Genomic DNA, 17,528 nt, shown 5'->3' on the forward strand with positions numbered 1-17,528 from the left:
GAGTCTCTTAAAAAAACAGAAAAATCTCCACTAACACAAGGTAACGTCCCTACATTTGTCACTAATCTTTATTGAGAAAAAAGTTGCTAAGAGCGTTCACAAAAAATACCGGTAAGGGAGGTAGAGTTTTGGTTTCAAAAAGGAGCTGAGAGAGGATTCTACAAACTGCAGCTTTAATACATAAATACACTTAAAAAAAAAATGGATGTTACAAAAAGCATGCACATGACAGTCCCTCCAGGATTTCGCGATGTTGCGATCGCAACTATTAACGCAAAATCAAGCAAACTCCGCGAAATCAGTGCGGCAATGAAATTTTTCCAAAAGCCCGCAAAAACATAAATATGCGGACGCTAATCATTATTTTTGGCATTTTTGCACTTGTAGTTGCTACGGAAGTAGCGGAGGATGTACTATGGGCTTTGCGCCATAGTCATGTATACGTGGATGCCGCATCGACTGCTGCTGCCCACTAGAGCGGTGCTTCTACGTACATTATGTCTATGTTTTGCGCTGCTTACAAGGAACCTACAAAGAAGAGAATGCCTACGTCATATCCTATTTTCAACCAGTGCCGGGAAAAAGCATTCAATGGAGTCGTGTGCGATAGAAATACCTTGCATTTGCTTACAAAAATATCGCAAATATATGCAAAACAGTACCCAAGCGGAAGTCGTCTATGGACAAGCATTTTGCTTCTGCAAAGCACGTCAGGAGAATGCAACCCAGTGCACAACCCCATGTGGGAGAACAAACAGGAAGCACACAATATCATTACATACAATATGTTTGTTTATGCTTTGTATTTATTTTTTTTTATGTTTCAAGAAATGTCTTCATGACAGGTTCATGTTATGCACTTTAAGATTCCTTAAGGTCAATATTGTTTACTGACTTGCACTTCTGATCATTTTGATTAAAAATGTTTGCACCTTTTGCATTCAGGGTATGCTCAGTGTATAAGCTAAACAAGTTGTTGTGTTGGTGTTTGCTTTACAATAATAAAGCATATTTTTTCTAGAACATGTATGGTCAATATGTATTTATAATTGGTAGAAACAATTAACTTAATTTCAGCCCGCAACAATCCCAAAAAATGCCCGCGAAAATCTGGAGGGACTGACATGATGTGTGTTTAAAGGAACCAGAGGTGGTGTAATGAATCTACTGGTGCTTCTTGTTTAATGTGACCAACTTCCGTGTGTTGATGGCTGCTGTTTGTAGCTAGCGGTATCATAACGTGCAAAATAATTATTTTACTGCTCTCAAAAAAGCTGGAATTGTTTTTGCAAAAGTGTGAAATGGTAGAAGTTCTAACATCTATTCCTCACACCAGCCTCACAGTCGATAGTCAGTCACCAACATTATTTGTATGTTCTTTGGACCGTAACACTGTTCGCTCTTACAAAATGTGACGTGCTGATGCTCTCGCTCTAACTCCCCCGTAAATATCCAAATATCTCACAAACAGAACAATATATTTTAAATTTAAAACAAAAAAACACTGCTTTTCTGTTTTTTGTGGTTTCTGTATTTTTGTTTTGGGTTTAATTCATTAAAACAAAGCAACCACACCATGTATTTATTATTTTGAGTTGGTTTTAAAACGGAATAACCAAAGAACGAACAGTACACAGATTAGGGCCAAAAGGCAAAGCCTGAATCTGCTTTTCAACCCAATACACACGTGTCCTTTTCTCTTGCAGAACACCCAGCCATACTCCCCTTTTTAGCTTCTGGAAGCAAAATGCAGAGGATGCGTCAACAGAAATTGAGCTGCATTCTTGCTTCTGTAAAGGTTAGTCCGTTTCTTCAGCTGTTCTCTCTCTTTTCGTTTGTTTTCTTTCCATCACCTCCTTTCACATGGCTTGATTGTCAGGTGGTTAAGAATGGGGCCGGCTTATGTTCAACGACTTTTCACTAACCCAAATAGTCTATGCGAAATAATTAATGACAAGTGTGTGTTTACATGCTGTGCGTGATTAGGCATGCGACACAAATACTGATCACAGCACCGCCCACTGTAAATATTTAGTACTAGGCTCGGGCTGCTCGTGCATAATTAAAAGTACAGTTGCTGAGTGTTTCCATGGTGGCATGTGTCATTTGATTTGATTTGATTCATTTATTTACTTATTTCAAACAAAAATAAAAATTTAAATAAAAACCAAAAAAAAAAAAAAAAAAAAAAAATCAAAAAGAGCCTGGAACAAGTATATACTTGTCAAGTCCCACCCCCTTATCACCGTATGGTTCATTAGATTACTATTGCTTCCTATACATAATGAATGGATTTAATATGCAATATGTATTTAATGTATTTATTTCATTGCAATTAAAACATGCATAGCTGTCATAAATATATACATCATCAACTTTATTGCAATAAATACTTGTTGCAAATTATATATATATATATATATATATTTAATAAGCAATATACAATAGTACAATATATATAACAATAATTATTCACCATTTCAATTTGTGATTTCACTTACAGGTATATATTACAGCTATAGGTATATTTTTTCCAGATTTGCATTGTAAATGAAGCAGTATTAATTATATGTTTACTATTCATTCATTTTTGTTATGTTATTACAACCTATTCTCTTCCTTGTACGTATTGAATATTTGTTTTTTTGTATGTGTTTTTGAAGTGATTCTATATTGTTTTGTTTAAATTGTTATTCTAGATCATCCCATAATTTCACTCCACTAATTGAAAGAGAATGTAAACATGGTTAAACATACAGTGTAGAGTCCAAGCACATTTATAAAATACAATAAAAGCAAAAAAAAATAAAAAATCCCTTCAATAGAGCCATGCTGTGATTTGAGAGAAATGCACTTTCAGTCCTGCCTCCTTTTATTTTCTCCTTTGTTCTGTGTCCTGTTTTGCTCTCAGCTGCTGTGCGGGTTTGATTGTGCTGCCTTGATCAGGCCGGCCAATCCCATTAGGCACTAATCTGTGACACACTACATGTGTTCTTTGCTGTATTTGCACACGCTATACTTGATGTGCTGGATACATGTGTGTGTTTGTAAGTGTGCATGTGTGAGACCCCGGAACAGGTCCTGTTCTTGATGGTGTGGCTTCTTATCAGGAGCCACTCGGTTTCCTGATCCCCTCTGAGGGTCTTGTATGGAGACACTGCACATCCTCCAGGCTTTAATTAATAATTCCTCATCTATCCGCCTCTTGAAGCTTTGAGTTTGTTGTTTAACGCAGTGGTTCTCAACCTTTTCAGCCCGCGACCCCCAAAATAAAGGTGCCTGTAGACCGGGGACACTTACCATACCTGAAGTTGTTTGAACACAGACATGAACATTGAAGAACAGCCATCTATAAGGGGGAATAAAGGGGAGAGCTTTATGGGGTCCATCCATAAAGTCAGCAAAATGATGGTCCATTGATTTATGAATCAGTGATAACCACATTTATTTATTTATCTGAATAATAGCCACTGTTATCCAGGAAGTTTATTTGTGCCATAGTATAAAGTCATTTTAAAGATGTAAATCCTTGTTTTATTCAGGAATAAAATGGGCAAAGAGTGACCAAAAATGGTCTAAAAGGTGATGAAATAAGATTTTAAAAACCACAGAGATTGGTTAAAAGCGGCAAATTACAGTCACCAAGAACGGAAAGAAAAAGTGGTAAAAAGGGTTCAAATTGGCTTAAAAGTAGCAGAAATTGGGTAATGTAATTTAAAAAGTTAGAACATATGGTTTAAAACAAATCGTGAGTGTGGTTAAATTGGCAAAAATAAGCATGGAATGTGATGAAAAGAGGTTAAAAGTGACAATAATGGGTCAATATATTTGCGATTAGGTGGGAAAAGTGGTGAAAATGTCTTGAAAGTGGAGAAAAGACATTGAAATTTGATGGAGAAGTGGCAGAAATGGGAATAATGTAGCAAAAATGAATTAAAAGGAGCCAAAATATGGCAAGAAACACTGAGGAAAATTGGTTGAAATATGGCAAGGTTGGTGTCATTGCAGAGAAAGGGTGCAAATAAGCAAAAAGTTGGCTCAAATTGTTCCAAAAATGTTCTTAGTTTCTTGAAGGCATCTGGCGCCCCCCCTTCCAGTGTCTCACCAGCCCAAATGGCCCCCTGACCCCAAGGTTGAGAACCCCTGCTTTAACGAACCAAACAAAAACAAAATATAATTTTGGTCGTTTTTATTACTTTTCGCTGACACTTGGATTTAGTGCTAACCTCCTGAGCACAGACATACGTCATATACTAGCTGTGAAAAGCTAAATCCAGAGGCTGACACCCATATTTGTTGTTGCTCTTCTTCTGTCTTTATGTCTTTCAGAGGGGGAACCCTTCATTGCCTGTTCTGTATCTGCAGACAGGGCAGACCCCTTTGTTTGGGGAAGTGAGAGCGAGGCTTGGGAGCACCTTCTAAAACACTCCCCATTACCCGCGTCACTGGCCAAACAGTTCAAACCATTACAGCTCCCAGGAGAGACAGATGCTGGAATCCAACAATCCTTTTACCGTTATCACGCTCAGAAAATTGAACTAACGCAATGAACCTACTTCTAGCGTTCTTGGCTGAAAACGAGTATCTTTGAAAGCATCAATGTGGGACTTTCTCACCTGTTTCCAGGGTTGGGGTCATTTACATTTTTCAGTTACAATTATGTTTTCAATTACCCATGTTTTATTAATTTTGATTACGTGACCAGCATTTTACCAATTACAATAAAAACAATTTTTTTTCCTCAGAAAGTCAATTACAATTACATTCTGAATTACTAAAGTTCAATTGCAATAAATCACAATTACTGATCCTGAAATAAATAACCCTAATAAAAGTTAACCTTCCTCTTGTTAGCTTTCTGTTAGCATCTCTTACAATACAGGTCCTGAATCAGCTGTAAAATACAATAAAAACAAATATCTATCATCTAATTTATTTCTTTTATAGTTGTTATGTTGTTCAGCTTCCTGATCAATGAAAATGTAAGTTTTTAATATTTTTGGTGCGGACGTCTGAGCCTTTTTTGTGCCAGTGTAGCCCTCAATTTATACATTTTTTTGAATGGTAAAATGTGTGAAAGCTTGATATGAAACATATTTTAATAATTAACTACATATGTGTAGAACTGTACATAGAACTGTAACATAGTTCCCCAGTTTTACGTTTAATCATAATTAACAATTTTTATAGAATTTTTAATGGCAATTACAATTACAAAGTAAATTATCTGAACTCAATTACAATTTAATTACAGTTCCAACAGCAACGGATTTTATAAATTATAATTACATCATAATTATAATTAATTATCAATTACGCAATGACTATTATATTTGACCCCAACCCTGCCTATTACATTGTTAGTGTCACCCTGCCACATACAGTAACTACTTATGTATGTACTCACTAGATATTCTCTAAATAATACAAATTCTCCCAAAATTATAACGAGCAACGCATTGAATTCAAGTGGATTTGTCTTTTTCTTACTAACTGAATAAAAAGGCTCATGTCTCCTATTTGCAAGTCAACAGTTGATCAACACGAATTTGGAGTTTTCATGCTCGGATTAGTTTTGTGCGACTTTGCCCAACCTGTGAAATGTGTAAAAACAGACGCAGGGGCACAGATAATTTACCATGTTACACAACCAACAAAGATAAAAATCCAGCCATTGGTCGCTGAGAGGCTCAGCCGAGGGGAGGAAAAATCAACTTTTGCGTGGCGTCCTGCCTTCACCATGTCTGTTTACCCGCAATGTAAATAGTGAGGACGGAGCTCACCACTCTGCGGGGGCAGAGGGAGGAGTTAGTCCTCTTATGATGTCATAAAGGGAGCAAACCTATACTTGCTTGTTTGAGCACACATTTCACAAAATGCGGAGCAGAGAAACATTTTAACTTTTGGAGCATCATAATTATTAGAAAATCAATAAAAAGTGAAACCGAGGTGTAAAAAGTACTGCTATATCCTACTCAAGTAGAAGTACTCTTTCTTGATTGAAATTGTACTCAAATATAAGTACAAGTAAGTCATACTCAAGTGCAAGTAAAAAGTAGCTCAATTAAATAGTACTCAAAGTAAAAGTTACTAGTTATTTTCACCCAGGTATTTTTGGTAATAAATCTTGCCACGTTTCCCTTGTATAAAGTAAACATATTGTGTAGAAACTTTAAAAGGAAGAGATAAAATTTTGCACAATTGGAAATTTATTTTCCACAAATGCATTTTTATAAAGTAAAAGGTTTGTCAAAATATACAATTCTTTTGAATCAAAATAACACCAATGCATTCAATTCAAAATAAATAAAATATGCAAGTATTACTACATTTATGAACTCTAAAACATTGCCATGCCAAGTGTGTGTCATTATAACTAGTTTATGAAGAAACCATGAAACAGAAAATTAAAAAATAATCACAAAAAAATGATAATTTACTAAGTAACGATTGGGTGTAGAAATGCAACAAATAACTTCTTTTAAAACATACTTGAGTACAATTAAGATTGCTGATTTATAAATATACTCAAAAAAGTACAAATACCCGTAAAAGACTCTAAATTACAATATGTGAATACTTGTAATCTGTTACGTTCACCTCTGGATTTGAATGTGTTGTTTTTTGTCTTCATTATGGTTAAAGTGTTCACTTGTTAGAGCTATTAATCAAATTAGCCTCAGTCACCCTCTTCACTGTCAATATCACATTAAACACGACTTTATGTTGACTGTTGTGGTCTGGAGTCCTTTGTGTTTAGAAGCTAGCGCTGTTTGAACACAGATATCTGCTAGCATGACTGTCTGAAACAAGAAAAGTGTGTTTCTCTGCTGGGGTAATTGTCCTTGGGCGCCGATGAAAAATGTGGTTTGATGCCTCCTGCACAATGTAATGCAGTTCCTAAGCTGCTAGCAAAGGCAGCATAGGTTAGGAGATTCTTCAGCAATCCTCTGATACCTCTGCTTCATTTAAGTCTAGCAGAGGACGTCTCATCACATCCACATGCATGTGGGTTGAAATGATGACATTTGCATATGACCTCGCGACCGCCGCTAACAAACCTCCAGTGGATTGATCCTCAGATAGAGTGATCCACTGCTTTTTTTTCCTCCTTTACTGGAGGAGGTAATTTTTGTCAGCATACAGGAGATGATCCAGAAGCCAAGGCAGGACAGATGAGCCCAGAGGATTTAGCTTTTTTAGGGTGATAGGATAAAAAAAGGAAATATTTGCAGGGAAAGACGCTGTGGCTGCAAGACTTGATTTAAATGAGTCAACATGGTTTTTAAACAGCCGAGATGGGATGAATGCTTTTACGCTATTGTACATAATTTAGTCTGAAAACCATATACACATGTAACAACCTGTTTAGGATTCTTTTAGAGACTACAGTCTCATATTGTTAGAATTTTTAAAAATCATCAGTTGCAACTTCAAGTGAATTTATTTGAATTTTACTGGAACCACTTATGTTGTACATTGCATACTAAAAGTATATATTCAATACAATTGTTTTTATTTCTAACAGATTAAATAAAACACACTTAAAGTATATTAACATTGTTTTTAAGATACTGTAAAATAAGTAATTTATTATTAAATAAATACTTTATTTAAGTACATTAAATTATAACTTACACAAAGTAACTTCAATTTAGTGTACTTAATATTTATAATGTACTTTAAATAAAGTGCATTTTAAATATTTACATTGAGCTCATTCTATAAGTATAAAGACAAATAGTAAAAGTATGTATAGTACATTATAGTGGAGCAAAATTGGTTTTTATTGGAACCACTTAAGTTGTACTTTGCATACTAAAACTTGCACTACTAAAAATATATATTCAATACAGTTTTATGTATTTCTAACAGAGTAAATGAAGCACACTTTAATAAAGTATATTAAAATTGTATTTAAAAAGACTGGAAAACAAGTACTTTATTAGTAAATAAATACTTTATTTAAGTACATTAAATTATAACTTACAAGAAGTAACTTCAATTTAGTGTACATTTTAATAGTACTTAAATATTACTTACAATACACATATGATAAAGTGCATTTTAGATATTTACATTGAACTTGTACTTTTAAAATAAAGACACATTAAAAGTATTTATAGTACATTATAGTTGAATTTAATTACAGCATATTTAAAGTGTTTTATAAGTATTACATTAATATACTTTAATATTGAAAATGTACTTTGAATAAACTTAACTTGTATTTCATTTTTACTTAGTGATACCACTTTTTTTTTTTAACTTTTCTAAAGATATTTATTTAATTTATATTAATGTCTCTGGCTTTCTTGCAAACAATCTCTCGGCTACAGATGAAAGGTTTTGGTGATATCAGTTTGAAAATAATTCAATTTATACATTGTAAATATATTCACACACCTCCTGTTGTTGTGATGTTTGTGCACATGACGTTGAACAATCTACACGCCATTTACACGATAAGATACTATAGACAATAAGTGGTCAGCCTTTTTACGATGAAAAAAAAATATATTTAATTCTCCAAAAGAGTCATACCAGTGTTTACGCGTCACTTTCATTTGTGTCTATGATGCTACGTGATCTCCACAACCCTTTATGTTTGCGTGTGCTTTAACTTTACAGTGAACAGCACAAGGGTTAATATTCGTATTAATATGCAATATAAAAAGCAAAATGTGGACTTTACGACAGGCACTGTTAAGGGAACAGGATTAGTTTCAAGATAATCACCAAAAAGCATATTTAGATACTGTACATACACGCACACACACAAATGCTTTATTTAAAAGTTGAGATACAGGTTTAATATACAGAGACAGAATCTCACTTCCTGTTTCTTATTCAAATAAAGACTTATCCAATATTCTTGGATAAACGTTACTCTTATTTGATCACCTCATTGCTCAGTTCAGTTTTTTTAACTTTTGTGACACTTGTGTCAAACTTAAGGCCCCGGGGCCAAATCAGGACCTTTAGACCATCCAGTTCGGCCCACAAGAGAAAATAAAACTAAGGTATAAAAATGACAGAAAAAAAAACCCATAATCATTATGTAAATTACTAAATAATTCAGTTGTAGATATCTCAGCCCCAACTTATATTAAAATTCAATGAAACTCCACAATATTTGCATGGCTTACAGTTTTCCCAAACTTGTAGTACTTATAGTGGCAGTTTTTTAATGTTAGATTGTTGAAAGAACTCTCAATTTTTCCAAAATCCAACTTTGTCATAAACTTCCCCCACATTTAGTAAAAATTGGTCATAGTGAAGTGAAGACCCTGATGTCTATCACTACTGTCAGTGCCTTACATACTTTATATATCATTTATATGAGGAAGTTCAAACTAGGGCACATTAATGTTAAAATCGTTCATTTTGCATCAATAATCTGTTGAAATCACACTGGTCCGTGTTTGGCTCCTGTTGGCTCATTGTTTGTTAACATCACCAATCATCACTGAAAATACAACATGTATGTTTTTTCCATGTTTAAATGGTAGAAGGTGACGTTCCAAGTTCCAACAGCCAGAAGCTGTGGACGCGGACCGGGCGCAGTGATGCGGTCGCTGTATCGGACTGTTGTGGTGAAGAGGGAGCTATTTACCGATCGATCTACGTTCCTACCCTCACCTATGGTCATGAGATTTGGGTAATGACCGAAAGGACAAGATCGCGGATACAGGCGGCCGAAATTAGTTTCCTTCGCAGGGTGACTGGGCGCACCCTTCGAGATAGGGTGAGAAGCTCACTCACTCGGGAGGAGCTCGGAGTAGAGTCGCTGCTCCTTCACGTCGAAAGGAGCCAGCTGAGGTGGCTCGGGCATCTGTTTCGGATGCCTCCTGGTCGCCTCCCTCGGGAGATGTTTCAGGCATGTCCTGCTGGGAAGAGGCCTCGTGGAAGGCCCAGGACACGCTGGAGGGACTATGTCTCTGAAATGGCCTGGTGTCACCTCGGGGTCCCCCCAGAACGGCTGGAGGAGGTGTGCGTGGATCGGGAGGTCTGGGCATCTCTGCTGAGACTGCTGCCTCCTCGACCCGGCCACGGATAAAGCGGAGGAAAATGGATGGATGGATAGTAGAAACCATTCTGCTGTTTGGTTTTGTGTTGTTAAAATAGTTTCCAAATGATTTGAACTATCAGCTAAACATGTGTGAAACAGTTCAATAATAGTCAATAATCCAACATACAATGGGTGCATGAAGGTAAACAGTTCTCCGTTCCAAACAATATCATTAAAAGCATTTGGCTCTTCATTACTTCAGCTCTGAGACTGTGCCACAGCTTACGCAGTGATTTGTAGCAACCGCCACAATCCATTCCCCACACCTGGACGCCACCTGCCAAGCCCTCTGGAAATGTCATGATGTGTTGTCTCTGTTGAGCAGGATTATTTATTTCTAATTGGCCACACGGTGCGCTCACAACTTTCCCCGTCTTCACTGTAGAATTAACAGAAAATTAGCTGCCAAACGCTAAGAGAGTAAAACTGGGAACGATGTACCTGACGACTGACAGTTGCACACGTCACACACGGTTCATATTGCGCCGGATGCTGAAATGTAAGACTTGTAATAGCAGTCTCAAGGCTTCACTATAGACCATTAGAACACGTCAAGGACTTAAACTGAGGCTAACTAAGGGTGTACTCACACTGGCAACCAGGGCCGTTCCTAACCAGCTCTGTGCATGTGTGAAACCATGGGGGGCCATTGTCTGGCCTGCGTAGGTGTGAACTGCACCGCAGGGAGTTTAACGGCCCGATGGTCCTGCTGGAAGAGGTGGTCCAAACAGCGTGCCAGACTGGCACGGTTGGCCGCGCACGCACAACTCGACTCGACTCGCGCGCAAAATGTGATGACGTTGGTACCGCGCGACGCTTTGCGGCACATAAACATGTTTGTTCAGCCGACAGCGGGACAGTAACGGAGTGTAGCAGCTCATCATCAGGTCCGGGTATTTCCGAGGGTATAAATATACATATAAACACATATTATTGGTATATTAATCCATATAAACCAGAAAATATGGAAATGGGACATTTTACTGCTGCAAATGTGTAACATGTTACTGGTATTTTGTGGACAGGACACATGTGGTTGGCTATTATATAACCCAGAAAAAAATGGAAATTGGACATTGTACTGCTGCTAATGTATAAATAATATAAATATATATTGTATATGGTGTTTCAGTGTTCTGGGACACATACTCACAAACTCTGTAGAATGAAAACAAACACAGTGTCTTGGGGAGCAAAGTGTAGTGTATTAATTTATTCATCTAAATGTAACCAAAAACAGAACATCACAAATACAAGCCCAAATAAATGAAATGTCTGAAAGAAAGGGTAATAATTTTCCAAAGAAAAATCAATAAGCCAGAAATAAAGTGCAACTTTTTGCAAAATGTAACATGAACCTTAAAAACAAAACATTGGAAGTACAAGGATGGGAATATTATGACAGCAGAACCTGGAACAAGACTGCAAATTGTTGCAACTATTTATTTATTTTTAATCTTATTTTTGTTCTCTTCTTAGGTCGTGTTGTGTTAGTGCACATGTGGCAATACCAATTTTCAGTATGTGGAGTTCCTGTTAGTCCTGCACAACTTTAACGAATTGCTCAGAAATCTACATGTGTCCTGTTCTCAAAATACCAGTAATATGTTACACATTTGCAGCCGTAAAATGTCCCATTTCTATATTTTTTGGTTTATATTGGTTAATATACCAGTAATGTGTTTATATGCATGTTTATACCCTCAAAATTACCATGGAATTTTGGGTTTTACTCGGACCCCTCATCATCACGTCTCTGCAGAAGAAGACCCTCCGCTGCACCTCAGCACTTTAACAACTCACTAATTTCATAATTTAAATAAACTATTTCTACCTTTGTTTTTCTGTTTGCATGTTGTTTGTTTTGTATTTAATAAAATGGTTTCTCCAACAGTTAAATCTACACATGTATACTGTATATAATGCACATGCAGGATGATGTGTAACAATAATCAGTAAAATTAGCTGTAAACACATTTTGTAGAACTAAATATAAGGTTATGATGTGAACAGAAAGAAAGGAAGACGAGCCAGATAATTCTAAACTTTAGAATATAATACAATCATAACTTTTAATCATAAATATGACTCTTCTCAAAACAACAAACTTTGATATCTTTGTCACACAATATCTAAGCTTCCAGTGAATAATTTACAAAAAACAAAAAAAAAAAAGTTCACTGATGGTGACGTTGAGATCTCAATGTCACCATCCTTTTTTTTATTTGTAAATTATTCACTGGAAGCTTCTCTGGTGGCGTGTGCAGTGGTTGTTGTTATTAATATTATTGTATGAAGCCAACATTACTGCAGCTCTGCACATCATTGTTGTCCTGTTAAAGCATTTTTATACAAAGACTTAAAAACAATCTGAAATTAGTGCTGACTCAAGTAAATCACCTTTATTATGCATTATAACAATCTGTTCCTTAAGTCTCTAAATTATTGAAACAATTAAAAACATCTCCTAAAAAATAAAATTACAGAAAATTAAATAATCATCTAATATACATTTCAATAAATAAGTGCATCCCATGTTGACTCTGAGCTTTATTGTGTCTGTTGTCTGTAGAAGTGATGGGTCTAGACCTGATGATGGAAACTAGGATCAGCTCATGGTTTTAATGTCCAGGGAGGGGCGTGTCCACTCTGCATGGACTTAAAGAAGAAGAAATAAAAGAAGAGTTAGATAATGTCATGTTCATCAAAAGGAAAACTGAAAGTGATGGAGATAAATATGCTCAGATGATTAAAACATTAAAAACATCTATTTACACTTATATTAATGTACACAAAGACTAGCTCCACAAAATCAGAACGACATTTATTGATCCAGAAATTAAACTGATCTTACCTTTATAGGCTCAGTTTCCTCCTTTGTTTTCAAATCCATTTGAACCTCCATTCATGGTGGTTTTTATCGTCAGAGAGTCTTTCATTTTTAATAAATCCACCGTTATTTGGTCTGTTTTAATCTTTCTTTCTCACTCACTTGGTTCTCTCTGTTCCTTGTGTCGATTTCGTCAAAACAAAGCGGCATCTTTAATGTTTCCGTTACGTGTGAGTAAAATTACCGCAATGTACCAACATTGGCTGTAAAGAGCAACTTATTATCTTTCATAAACTGGTGGAATTTCTCCGATAGAGCAAATATGAGCAGAGTTACGGTCATTTAAATTAACGTGATGCGTTCAGGGGCCCTGGGAAACCCAGTCCGTGAAAAGAGCACGTGTCTGGGTAAATCTTGGTTTATAGTTACCCTACGCAACAGAAAATATGAAATTAACAGAATGTGATCTGGTGATCACGTCCTTTCTACCGTGCCAGAAAAGGGACAGGGAGGGGGGGATTCCTGCTGTGAGCTTGGAACGGCCCCAGTTGCCAGTGTGAGTACACCCTAAATTAGAGACCCCGAACCAGAATCTCAGACCTGCAGCTCCAGTTCCATTCAGCCAAAGTACGGAAGGCACCAAATAATGTAGTAGAGAATGTGCTAAAGTCGAGGATAAAACGCAATCAATTTGTGAAGCAAACACAAACATTATGAAAACAATGTATTTAAAGCTGCTTAACCACGTCATTTAAAACTTACTTAATTATTGCCTTTATTACCTCAGTGAATGAGGGGATATTTTCACAGGAATGTGTTTGTTTGTTGGTTTGCAGGATTAGGTCAAAAGTACTGGACAGATTTTGACATCCTTTTAACAAAGATGGACCTTCTGCCAGGGATGGGCAACACTATCACTGCTGCATCTGATCTGAGGGCCACATTATCAACATTCATGTCAGCATTTAGAATATTGATTGATCCAGGCATTTTTATGGAGAGTTTGTCTTTTTTTGTCTTTGTCTTTAGTTTTGTTGATTTGTCAGGTTTTTTTTTTCTAATTTTGTGTGTTTTTGGAGTCATTATGTGTGTATTTTTTTTTGTGTGTTCTTGTAATTTTTTGTATTTTTCTGTCGTTTTCTGCAGTTATGTTGTTGATTTGTGCATTTTTGGCATCACTTCCTGTATTTTTTGTTATTTTCTGTATTTTCATGTCCTTTTGTGCAATTTTGTGGATAGTTTGTGTGTCTTTGGAGCAATTCTGTGTGTTGTTTTTTTGTGTGTTTTTGGAGTCACTTTGTTTAAGTGGTTGTTGTGTCTGTTTTTGTCATTGTTTTTGTCATTGTTTGCTTTATGATTGATTTAGTGTATTTTGGGATTTTTTTGTGTGTTTTCGTGTACTTGTGCATTCTGCTGTAGATTTGTTTGTTATGAGAGTCATGTTTTGTATTATGTTGGGCTTTAAACTGTTTTTTGGGATTTGTTTTGGGGGCCACATGTGGCCACATGTAACTTTCTTCAAAGCCTTCTAAGTGTGAATGTTCATGGAACCATGATCAGGATCACTGATCCAGATAACTCACAATATCTGGCAAAGAGGAGATTTGGCACTTGGCAGAGGTTTGAGCTCTCTCACTACGTTCACACTGCAGGTCTTAATGCACAATTAGGACAAGAGGTCCTAAGGTGACTCAGAATTATGAAGTTTTTGCATGGTGATGATGTAGGAGCAAAAAAAAAAAAAAATACATTGCAAAAAACAGATACATATTGGATTTAAGACCTCATGAAAGTGAAAAAAATTGGAACTGTGCTGTTCAGACTGTCTTTAACAGATCAGATACAGGTCGCATATGGGCAAAAAGGATCGTATTTGGATCACATGTGCCTGCAGTGTGAGCGTAGCCTTTGAGTGTTCGTGTTTCTCGTGTTGTTGAGAACAATCTTTTATATTAATATTGAGTGAAGAGAGTCGACAGCTCATTGTTGTATAGAAATTAAGTTTTAACACTTGGACGCTCAATCCCATGGGTGGGGCTATGTAGCTTACAGGAAGACTTTACAAATAATCAGCAAGAGGTTCCATTGGCCAGGCTTGTATGAGGATGTTAAAAACTGTTGCACATCTTGTCACAAATGCCAAAAGTCAGGTGGGAAAGCCCCTTTGATTGCCCTTCCAGCTCTAGACACTCCATTTGAAAGTATTGGGGTGGACATGGTGGGTCCCATGTTTCTTTGCCGGACAAAGAAGACAGTCATTCACTTGACGTTGTTTTTGTCCGGCTTTGTTTATCGTGTTTTCGTGGAAGCGACAATATCAACAACTTTCAATCCATGAAAACAGCAGAAATGTCCCTTTGATTATGTTTTCGGAGTCACTCTGGCATTAGTAGTAATAAGAACAACTTATGCATTGCATACAGGTAGAATTTAATATGTCCCCTTCATGTGGTAAAGCAGCTTTCACCAAACATGCCACGTTAGAGCTTATTCTTTGGTTTCCACTCACATTGCTGTTTTTTCCAAAAACCAAAAAAAAAACAGGGAGGTAAGACAGGGCTTTACAAAGCTTACGCAGACTCTCTTTTGTCTTTGAAGCCATTCCCCCCGAGTGTAATGCCCTCACTTGTCTGCCTTTGTTCTATCCAAGTGTCTTTGTGTTTTGTCTCCTCTCTGTGTTGCAGATTCATCCCAGGACCTAACAGAGAGCTGCGACCGCACCAGACTCCTCCCCCTCCCCCTCTCCCGTGTACCCGTTCTGTTCTTGGACTGAAACTTTTTACATCCATGGCGACTGACTGGAATACCTGCGATCTGATAAAAACAGCGCGCTCTATGTAGTGCCAAGGATTTGAAAGCAGACAAATCTTGTGTTTGATCAATGAGCCCCATGTTGGTGACTCTCCTCCTCTTCACAGCTGTGGATGGATTGTGTGCAGCTCGTCCTAAATGTGGCTCCAACATCCTTAGAAACATACATGGCTTAGCGGGGGGTCCTTAGAGGTTGTTGCACATTATTAACAGACATTTATGTCCCCCTTCGTGAGGGTACGGAGCTTCTATGGAACAACGGAGGGACATTATACCCTCTATCCTTCTATTTCTGTGTGGGACATGATAGGAAAAGGCTCCTGACTTTACAAATGGAGACCAGAGTTAAAAACATGGCAAAGACTTAGAGGTTCACCCTCATGGATTCACGTTTCTCCTCCACGATGGACATTTCAATTGGTGGGCATGCCCTATGTGTAAAATCATCAGCACTTCTTTGTATGTAAAATAAATTGTGTATATATCCACACATACAGTATATAAATACATTACGTATATGATGAGAGATCTAGGAAGCTGAAAGTTTTATTTAGAACCTGCTGCAACCTGCATAGAACTCTATTCTTACAATGAAAAGAAGCTGCCGCAGCTTTAACAAGGATGAGCATTTTTGGCGGACTTTAGTCCTACTACCGCGGTTTTGTTGCTCAAACCAAGAAAACGTGTGTCGTTCTTGTGATCACAAAGAAAAACACTGTACAGAACTGGCTCACGGCGGAGAATTCAGCATTAACAACAAAGCCATGAACTTCCCCCTCAATCATTGACGGTGTCGGTAGCAAAGCAGCAGCAGGAGAGAAACTTTACCTCCATTCAGAACCGTTGATGTGACTTTCACCAGCGCAGCATGGCCGTGGGTGAAATGACGTGTTGTGTAGAGCTCAGTCTCACAGATGACAGTGAGAAAGTCCCTGGCACAATGGAGACAGTTAGCCCCCGAGTAGATATACAGTAAGTACATTAACAGACAGCCTTATGAGAAATAAACATGGTTTTCTATACTGATTTGTCGTCTCACTTTCCTGTACGATCCGTGTACCCTTTCTTCTTTGGCTATTCCGTTTTTAAAACCCAATCAAAATAACAAACAGTGGGGCTACAGTATGTTGTTTCACTGACTTAAAACCAAAACACAAATTTAGAAACATCAAGTACCAAACAAGGAGCTCTTTTCTGTTTTAAAATCAATTATTGTTCTGTTTGTGAGATATTTGGATATTTAAGAGAAACTATGAACGTGAGCTTCATGTTTTAAGCTCACCACACAGAGTGGACCCACAGATGGGGGTGGACTTTTACATTACTGATGAACTAGTGAATTGAAACATTAATACATAAATAAATCAAAACAAAAAACAGATGTAAAACATGCACATGATATGTGAGTAAAGGAACCAGAGGTGGTGTAATGAATCTACTGGTGCTCCTCGTTTCTTGTGATCAACTTCCGTGTGTGTTAACGGCTGCTGTTGGTGGCTAGCGGTATTATGACATGCAAATAAATATTTTTTACTGCCCTCAAAAAAGCTGTAATTGTTTTGAAAAGTGCCAAATGATAGAAGTTCTAACATCTATTGTTCCTCACACCAGCCTATCAGTCGATAGTCAGTCACCAGTTTATCTGGATACGATGTGGACCGTAACACTGTTTGGTAAAGTAATGTTCACAGATTCAGACTTCCAGCATCAATAACTCTTTAACGAAACGTCATCGACACAAATGAGGCCTCTTTGCCATCGGTGTGAGGTGGACAACATGATACGATATCATTTTATCAAACGCATCACAGGAAA

General features: G+C 37.1%; 1 protein-coding gene across 2 annotated transcripts in view; it reads left to right on the forward strand.

Moving 5' to 3' along the window:
* LOC114463621 (protein FAM19A1-like) overlaps positions 1–16,735 on the forward strand; it is a 229,875-nt gene extending 213,140 nt beyond the window's left edge. The window contains exons 6-7 of one of the 2 annotated variants that reach the window (XR_003674112.1): positions 1,707–1,798; positions 15,587–16,735. Coding sequence is in view for 1 of the 2 variants with exons in the window: in XM_028447289.1 (XP_028303090.1) it covers positions 15,587–15,604 (18 nt within the window). In the remaining variant the exon portion in view is untranslated. The remainder of the gene's footprint in view (positions 1–1,706; positions 1,799–15,586) is intronic. The other variant, XM_028447289.1, reaches the window with a different exon arrangement.
* Positions 16,736–17,528: the final 793 nt, after the last annotated feature.

The sequence above is a fragment of the Gouania willdenowi genome, chromosome 5 (genome assembly GCF_900634775.1).
Source record: "Gouania willdenowi chromosome 5, fGouWil2.1, whole genome shotgun sequence".
NCBI classification, from domain to species: Eukaryota; Metazoa; Chordata; class Actinopteri; order Blenniiformes; family Gobiesocidae; genus Gouania; species Gouania willdenowi.